Source organism: Phocoena phocoena, chromosome 12 (assembly GCF_963924675.1).
Source record: "Phocoena phocoena chromosome 12, mPhoPho1.1, whole genome shotgun sequence".
In the NCBI taxonomy this organism is placed as follows: Eukaryota; Metazoa; Chordata; class Mammalia; order Artiodactyla; family Phocoenidae; genus Phocoena; species Phocoena phocoena.
Window position 1 is genome coordinate 5738241 of NC_089230.1, and position 8269 is coordinate 5746509.

Genomic DNA, 8269 nt, shown 5'->3' on the forward strand with positions numbered 1-8269 from the left:
CCAGAGTGTAAATTATACAAATTTGAAAGCTGCATTTATTATTGAATATCTCATTCACAGACAAGTGCTTACTCAGTAGTAAAACCTGGTGTAGTATACCAAATTAAAAGTTTTTTTTTTTAAACTATCATGCACGAACCCAAACCATTTGCATGCAGTTTATAACTTTTCCTCCTAAGGAAACTATTGAGAATAGTTGATTTTTACTACCACAAAACAGTAGAAATGAAATATGAATTGTATTAATAGGCAGAGATACTTGAACAGAAGCTTGGATTGTTTAAAATTAATAGTTTAAAAGATCTATCTGGAAATAGACTTCTTATTAAGTTGCCTTTTAGGGCTCTAACATGCGATTTTGTGAGAGTGTTGTTAGAAGAAATGCTAGGATATTCTAAAAATTTCTAGGTTGATTGATGAAATTTCTTACTGTTAATTAATGAGTTTATGTTCCCAGCTGTACATCAGCACATGTTAAATTTTGCAAGAGAGTTTATGATTTCTAAGAACTCTCCTTCTATAAGGCCTTTTGCTGAGTGAGACAGTTTAGGAATCAATAAGTAAAGGGGATCTTTCTTCTTTGTGTAAATAGCTTAAGAGTAAATTTAGGTGGTCTAGAAACCGTGAGTTATTAGGAAGGTGCTTAGAAACGGGCACAGTACGTCAGCTGCCCGAGATCCCTTCTAGCAGCCTAGCCTGGACCTCCACACTCTATTGGGCACCGTCTGTTACTGGCCGAGTAATTGCCATTTTTGGCAAAGACCACCCTAGATATGGGCTCAGAATCCATCCTAGGGCTAGCCATCCTCTACAACCTGGTGTCCCCTGATTCGGAGCGAGTACATTCAATTCAGGAAGATCACTTACGACTGAGTTTTTCATCATGGCTTTGACTGTGAAGCCCTCAGAAACCAGGGAGTGAGGCTGGTGCACCGGGAGCGGCAGCTTGGTCCTCTTCGGCATCTTGTCTGGGCATTTGTTTAAGCTCAGGGTCTCTTTTTCTGCCACCATCTTCCTAGAAAATGTCTTGTTCTCATAAAACGTGTAGTAAAAGAATCAGTGAGTTTTACGGATGTGAGAAGGAGGTCGGGAAAAAACGTAAAAAGGCGCGTTACTGGTAGAATTTCACGCCCTCGTAGTGCCCAAGTTGATCCAGATGTTTGGCAGCTCCCAGGTGAAGGGAGTTGAGGGGAGGGGAGGGGCGGGAAGAGGGCAGGACAGAGGCTAGAGCCGCAACAAGCTTCCAAAGGTAACCCTCCCGGTTGCTAAGCGACACGTCAACACTGCGGCCGAATGACCCTGCCTCTCGGTGACGGACGTTTCCTAGGCCTCAGGCCGGAAGGGCGGCGGGCGGGGGCGGCAGCGACCGACCTGAGGAGAGACTACGCATTAAAACTACGACTCCCAGAAGGCCTCGGGCTAAGCCCCCTTTGCGCATGCGCGCCCCCACGAGCGGGCGCGGGGCACAGGCTTCCTGCACGATTTAACCCGGGAGTGTCGCTCGTGTGAGGCGCAGGCGGCCGCTGGCGTGCGTGTAGGCCCTTGCTCGCCCGGCAGCCTCCAACTGCTCAGTGGCCATGATAGGTACGTGGGTACCTGACAGGTACAGCCTCTCTGCGCCGCCTCGCGCCCAGCTGTTGCGCCGCGCCGGGCCTCGGCTGACAGGGACGCCGGGGTGCTGCCCGTGTCCGCTGTCCGTGGCAGGGTGTCGGTGTCCGCGCCATCCTCAGCCTGCGCCGCCGGCTCCCCGGTGCCCGCCGTGGCCCTGGAGAATAAGTGTGTGTGTGTCCTAAGCCCCCACCCGGCCCTCGTTTGACGGGCTTCCCCCTGGAGCCAACTTGGCGAGGGACCCTGGCGTGCGCCTCGGCGCTGCCCGAGGCGAAGGCTGCGTCCCGCGGTCTGTCAGCGAGCGCACAGCCCGCCGGACCTCTAGGGGCTGTGGGAAGGCCCCGCCTTCCGCCCCGGTTTCCGTCCCTCAGGGCGCTTGGGAGGCGGTCTTGTCGCTTAGGACAGATTGGGACCCACTCTCCGGAGAACTCTTTAAGGGAAACGCTCGCGAAGCGCTAAGCTCTAATGGACAGTGCCTAGGGACGATGGTTGAGGTCAAAACAAATTCCTGCAGATGGATTTAAACTTCTTGCTCCCTTGGGTTTTGTCTCCTAAATCTCTCCCTAGAGGTCTGAGTTGAAAGAATAATTGAGTCAGTGATAACAAGGATCAAAACTTTCGCATAGTGAACTAACGATTCATTTTGCAAAAACAAAACAAAACAAAAAAAACACTTTTTTTTATACACAGAAGGCCCTAGGTGCATTTATGTGAATAAAGCTTTGGAAGTGGCTGTTAGAGTTCTTATAAACCCTGTAATATGTAAGATTAGAAAAGTTCCTGTCTTCCAGGATTGTTAAGCCAAAAGTTATTTTAAGGGTTATCTCTGAAAATTAATGGAAACGCACAGTGTGATTACAAAACATTGATGTTTGGGGAGATTATTATGACAGATTTCCTGTAGATCATGTATTGGTTTGGTGAGTTTATTTGGGGATTATTCTTGAATGGGCACCACTTACAAAACGCAGGTACATCTGAAGTCAGATGTCATCTATCCAAGGAGATAGAAGGTGATTTTTAAAAATATGTAAGTTTGTATGCACTGATAAAACTTACATCTTTTATTTATTAAACGAATGTTGAAGTGTAAAACGTTTTATCCGTCACTAGGAGAATCATGCCAGCTAACTGACACTGTGTTTGCAACAATGATAAAACCTAAGGACGTTGTCCAATTTTTCTTACCTTTCTAGCATGGTGTGATTGTTGGTGAAGCTATATACAGGCAAGAATTTAAGATCTAAAAATCATCACTTAATTCTAAATTGTTATCTAAGAGACGATTATATAGATAACTTTGTTAGAATGAACTATGTTTATGCAGTTTAGTTTGTTTGGGATTTAGGAACACAGGAAGGAAGCGTATTATCTTTAGATTTGATGATTAGACATTTATTAATAACTGGTAGTGATGTGGAGAATGTAAGGTGGATTTTTAAAAGTGTTCTTTCTCATACTCCAGCTATTGTTTGACACAGTGCAAATAAGTGTATTACAACATAAATAAATCCATGCTCCCTCCCAGGAAAAGTACTTGTTAAAACCATGTGGACAATGTACAATAAATTATACAGCTAGTCAACTACTTGCATTGCCTAATTCGGTCAATGGGTACATTTTAATAAAAATCTTAATTGCCAATTTTGGAGTTGGTTCAGTTGAATAATGCCAAAGGTAAGTGAAAGTGGGAGCAATTGAAGGAAAATCTTGGAGTGATATTTCCCGTTTCTGACTAAACTTTGGAGCCAGGAAAGGCCTTATTTATAGTCTATATCCAGTGATATACTGGAGATTAAAATATACATTAATATATATCTGGGGACTATTTTATTTTTGTTAAAGACGTGTGCTGCTCAGAACTTGCCCCTTTTGTGCCTATGCTGTCTTTAATTGCTACACATTCTTTAAAGCTAACAGTACTCTTCTACTTTATGTAAATCTCAGCTCACTTTTAAGGAAAAACAAAAATTGCATTTCTTGGTAGAATAGGAGTAAGGGGGATTGACTGTTGCCTCACTACCAGTAAAATTATCTTTTTTTGCTTTCTCAAAATTCAGGATTCTTTCTTGGCACAGAGACAGTTTCAAAAGTACTTACATTTTCCAGTTAGATTATGATTAATATGTTAAATGCCCTGACTCAGACAGCTATAGAAATATAATTTAAGTGGGTGAAAAATTATGACGTTTTGAGAAATATGGAGAGGATGTTAAGATAATATAAAGCATAATAAAAACTTAAGAGAATTCAACTTAGAAAAATGTAATTTTTGGTACCTCTCTTAAAATTATATTTCACCCTTTTTTAAAATTACCATTTTTGTGTGTTTAAAATTGAATTTTAATAGTAATATTTGTGGTATATTCTATATGTATGTTGTATAGAATTGGATTTAGGTATTTAAGTAGTATCAGATGTTAAAGTGCATGGATATATATATAACCATGTTGCCAATTTTGAAATTCAAACCCAATGTCTTAAAATGATTTTTGAGTGATTTAAAAAATAATTAGAACATAATCTCTTCTGTATCTTGTTTAACTTAACATCTCTTAGAAGACTTACAAACCTGCATGTACAGATCCACCCTACAGTGATTCCTGTCTAGTATTTAGTGGATGTACATAACTTATGCAGGTACTCTCCAATAAATGAGCATACAGTAGGTTTACAGACAGTTGCTGTCATCAGGAAGGTTTGTGTCCATATCATTTCATTTGCATATGTAAGCCTATATGTAAAGTAAAAATATTATTACAGTTTCTAAGTGGATTTTCTAGCTAAAGGGTTTGTAGACTTTGAATTTTGCTAGGGATTTCCAAATTGTTTAAAATAAATTACGCTGTTTTACATTTCTATCTGCCATAACAAGGTAGCAAAGAGCTGTCCTACTCCTCTGAGCTGAAAAATTACAAAAAGACATCCTTCCCAGAACTGACCCAGCATTCCACAGCAAAGCACCTACTGGGTTTCCCCTCTCTCTCCAAAGACATTGCCTTCGAACAGTGCACAAGGTGCACAACTGTCCTTAATGGCCCTGCCCCCCTTCCCCTTCAACAATGTTTATAAGAGTGTCCACGTTCCCTCTGTGTACCATAAAATTTTTTATTTTTGTCTTTCTGATAGATGAAGAACAGTATATTTTAATTTTTTAAATGAATCTTATGAAGAAAAAACCTTCACAACCTTCACTTCTCATTTTATAATGCTTTATTTTCATGAAAGCAGATTCAATAATTGAGTATCTACTGTGTGCCCAGTACTGTTCCAGGTGCCAGGGATACATAAGTTAAAAAAAACAAAAAACAAAAAACACCCCACCGTCATGAATGTACAGTCTCACTGTACTGTTTGCCCACAGATCTGCATATTTGTTTTAAAGCTTGTATGCAGTGAATTTTAAAGTCTCAGAATTTATATTTTAGTTAAATATACTGTCTACTGCTACTTGCTCTGCCATTTCAATAATTTTAGATGAGAAGTGACCCTGCATCTAAGTACCCAATGTAGGCTCTGAAAGCTGTTTATAATGAGGTACAATTGTGTCACAAAAGAAGTTCTAAGTTTTTGCATAGATTTCATGTAATTATGTACAGTTCTTCTTTGGGTCCAAAGGCTCTAGAATGATGACTCTATGCCCTTTTCAACTTTGGAACTATTTCTAAGGATTTTTTTGAAGTCTACATTTTTTTGAAACCTCATGGCTTCATTGCTTGAAAATGATACAATGAAAGTACTTTGTATTAAGATATGCAAATCTATTTCTACCTCCAAAGCTTCTTTGAAAAATTCAGAAAAGAAGGTTCTTCTTACTTGGTAATGTTTCATATTCATGAAAGCAGTTTCAACGCAGAATACTTTATTCTGTTAGCTTTTAGTTTCTTGATCAGTGGAAATTGTTTCTTACCTGCTGTTTCTTCAGCCTTTAATTGTGGCCCAGTGCTTATATAGTGTTTCAGTTTTAATTTTCATTTAATGAGCTTATTTTAAATGCTTCTTTGTAGTAATCTGAACGGTTTCTTTCTTAAATTTTTTAATATTAAAGAAAGAGATTTATGTTGCAGCTCACCTTCCTGTCTTATTTACTTATATGCTTGGTCATGTATTGAGACCATCTTAGGACATTTGTATTTTTAAGAGTGTTGATGGGTTCTTGATGATTTCTCCAGTTGACTCTTACTGTAAGACTTGAATAGGGTTCCCCATAAAGGATAATTTTAGAGCCCTTCACATCAGAAGTGAGAAGAATCTCTGTGTACAGCACATAGCAACCTTCCCCATCCCTTAAACCCCCACCCCTATCAAATTAGGGGAAAAAAGTGGTGATTAGGGAACTAATACTGGTGTTCCAATTGAAACATGTTCATTATTTATCCATGTAATTGATGAATGCACCAGTTATTCCTACTATTAAGTGTTTTTTGAACTTTCAGTGAATAAATAATATTACCTGAGATGAAGCCCTTTGCAGTTACATCGTCATTTTTAAGCTTATTCAGAGTAGATCCATTTTCCGGAACATGGAAAGACAGGAATTAGACACCTGAAATTCACTCAGTATTAACATGGAGAAATGGGACTGAGGTTTGTAATGTGTGTGTGTTTCGGAGGTGAACCTTTGGTTGTAGCGTCTACCTGTACTCTCCCTTTTTCCTTCCCTCATTTTCTTCTTCCCCGCACTCTGCTTTTGTCAGAAGCTGGACTTTTAATGTTTCATTCCTTAGCTCACAGAAGCAGCTGCTTTCTGACTAATTAAAGAGGTGAACTCTTTCCTTGCTTGCCTCTGGGGTTTCCACAGGGCTTGGTTGGTTATACAAGTGTTCCTGAGGGTCATGACTGGAATTGCGTGACTAAACAAACCAGGACCACCATGGCTTTTCCCATAGACATTCTCTTGACAGGGAGTTGTCTGCAGTAAAAATACTCGTAGGCCCAGCAAATGCATTTTGTTTTGAGGGGAATCTGGTCCTGATTACATTTTTTCCCTTGAGCCAGAGTTTTGGGGATTGAGGAAGCTTGGACTGGCTTGAGGATAGGGCAGGATTTAAGCTTACTTGTCTGGAGAAATAAAGACTTAATAATAACAATTCATGCTCTAGGTCTTCTCTCTACCTGTGAACTATGGCTTGAAGTCCTTTCCAGCTCCCTGGTGACTCCTCAGGGAGTGAGAGGTACAGATTTAAACACAACTGGAGCAGCATTATCTGAGTTGCTGCTTATCTGGGATGCTGATCACAAGCAGATGTAGACTGCACAAGTCGGTTGGCGTCCACTAAGTCTGGATATATGTGTGACAATGTCTAAAGATGTTTTTAAATGAAGATGGCTTGAATTCATACTGTTGGATGGGAATTGTGTGTGTTTTACTGTGCAGTCAGTTTGGACATAGTTATATGATATAAACAGAAAGGGATATATAGTGGAGGTCTGATATTTGCTTCCTACTGTTGTTCATTGAGGAACTGGTGACATGCCCAGTCAGTGGTAGGTAAGGGAATTTCTTCCTTTATTATGGTCCTCTCTAGAGTTTTCTTCTTTTTTTATTGCCTCTGTGTGTGTATGTATGTGTGTGTGTGTTTGTACGTTTCTTACTACATGCACATTTTCTTATCAAATGTATTGAATTTTTTTCCCCATCAGCTTGATTTCAAGAAAGTCATCAGATTATCTTATTCATAGTTTATATTGCTGGAGTTTCACACGGGGTCTGTATCCTCGCCTTTATACCCTGGCAATTGGGTACTGTTTAGTACTGCAACGCGTTTTATAACTCTTTTTTGGGGGGGGCGGTGAGGGGAAGCTCTAGAATTATTTGTACTTGGGTTTTAACATCTAAGGAACTTCTCTGTTGAGTCCAGTTATGGTTGTCACAATTATTCGTGTATAAATTTTTAAACATCTCTTCTGGCTACTGTACTCAATTTAATCATATTATGCCCAGTAGAATGCAAGTTATGCAGGTAAAGTTAGTCAGAGAAGGGTGGAAATGCCATTTGAGGTCTGGTTTCTGGGGTGACATGATTTCTTTTTTTTTTGTCCTCAACAAATGTTGACAACAGGATGATTAACATTAATGACCTAAGATTGATAAATATGTGTGAATTCTTTAATAGTTAAGAAAGATTTTTTTAAATTAATATAAGAACTGTCTTAGCATAAATGAGAACTAGATAGCTGTTTTTAAAAAACATCTTTATTGGAGTATAATTGCTTTACAATGATGTGTTAGTTTCTGATTTATTTATTTATTTTTGGCTGCGTTGGGTCTGTGTTGCTGCGCGCGGGCTTTCTCTAGTTGCGGCCAGTGGGCTTCAGTAGTTTAGCACGCGGGCTCTAGAGCGCAAGCTTAGTAATTGTGACACACGGGCTTAATTGCTCCGCGGCATGTGGGATCTTCCCGGACCAGGGCTGGAACCCGTGTCCCCTGCAATGGCAGGCGGATTCTTAACCACTGCGCCACCAGGGAAGCCCCTCGTTTCTGCTTTATAATAAAGTGAATCAGCTATACATATACATATATCCCCATATCTCCTCCCTCTTGCGTCTCCCTACTTCCCACCCTCCCTATCCCACCCCTCTAGGTGGTCACAAAGCACGGAGCTGATCTCCCTGTGCTATGCAGCTGCTTCTCACTAGCTATCTGTTTTACATTTGGCAG

General features: G+C 40.3%; 1 protein-coding gene across 2 annotated transcripts in view; it reads right to left on the reverse strand.

The window, feature by feature from the left end:
- Positions 1 to 1158, reverse strand: part of PACRG (parkin coregulated) — a 515599-nt gene extending 514441 nt beyond the window's left edge. The window contains exon 1 of one of the 2 annotated variants that reach the window (XM_065888883.1): positions 868 to 1158. In XM_065888883.1, the coding sequence (XP_065744955.1) occupies positions 868 to 1011 (144 nt within the window). In that variant the 5' untranslated portion in view covers positions 1012 to 1158. The remainder of the gene's footprint in view (positions 1 to 867) is intronic. The other variant, XM_065888882.1, reaches the window with a different exon arrangement.
- Between the last annotated feature and the right edge of the window lie 7111 nt (positions 1159 to 8269).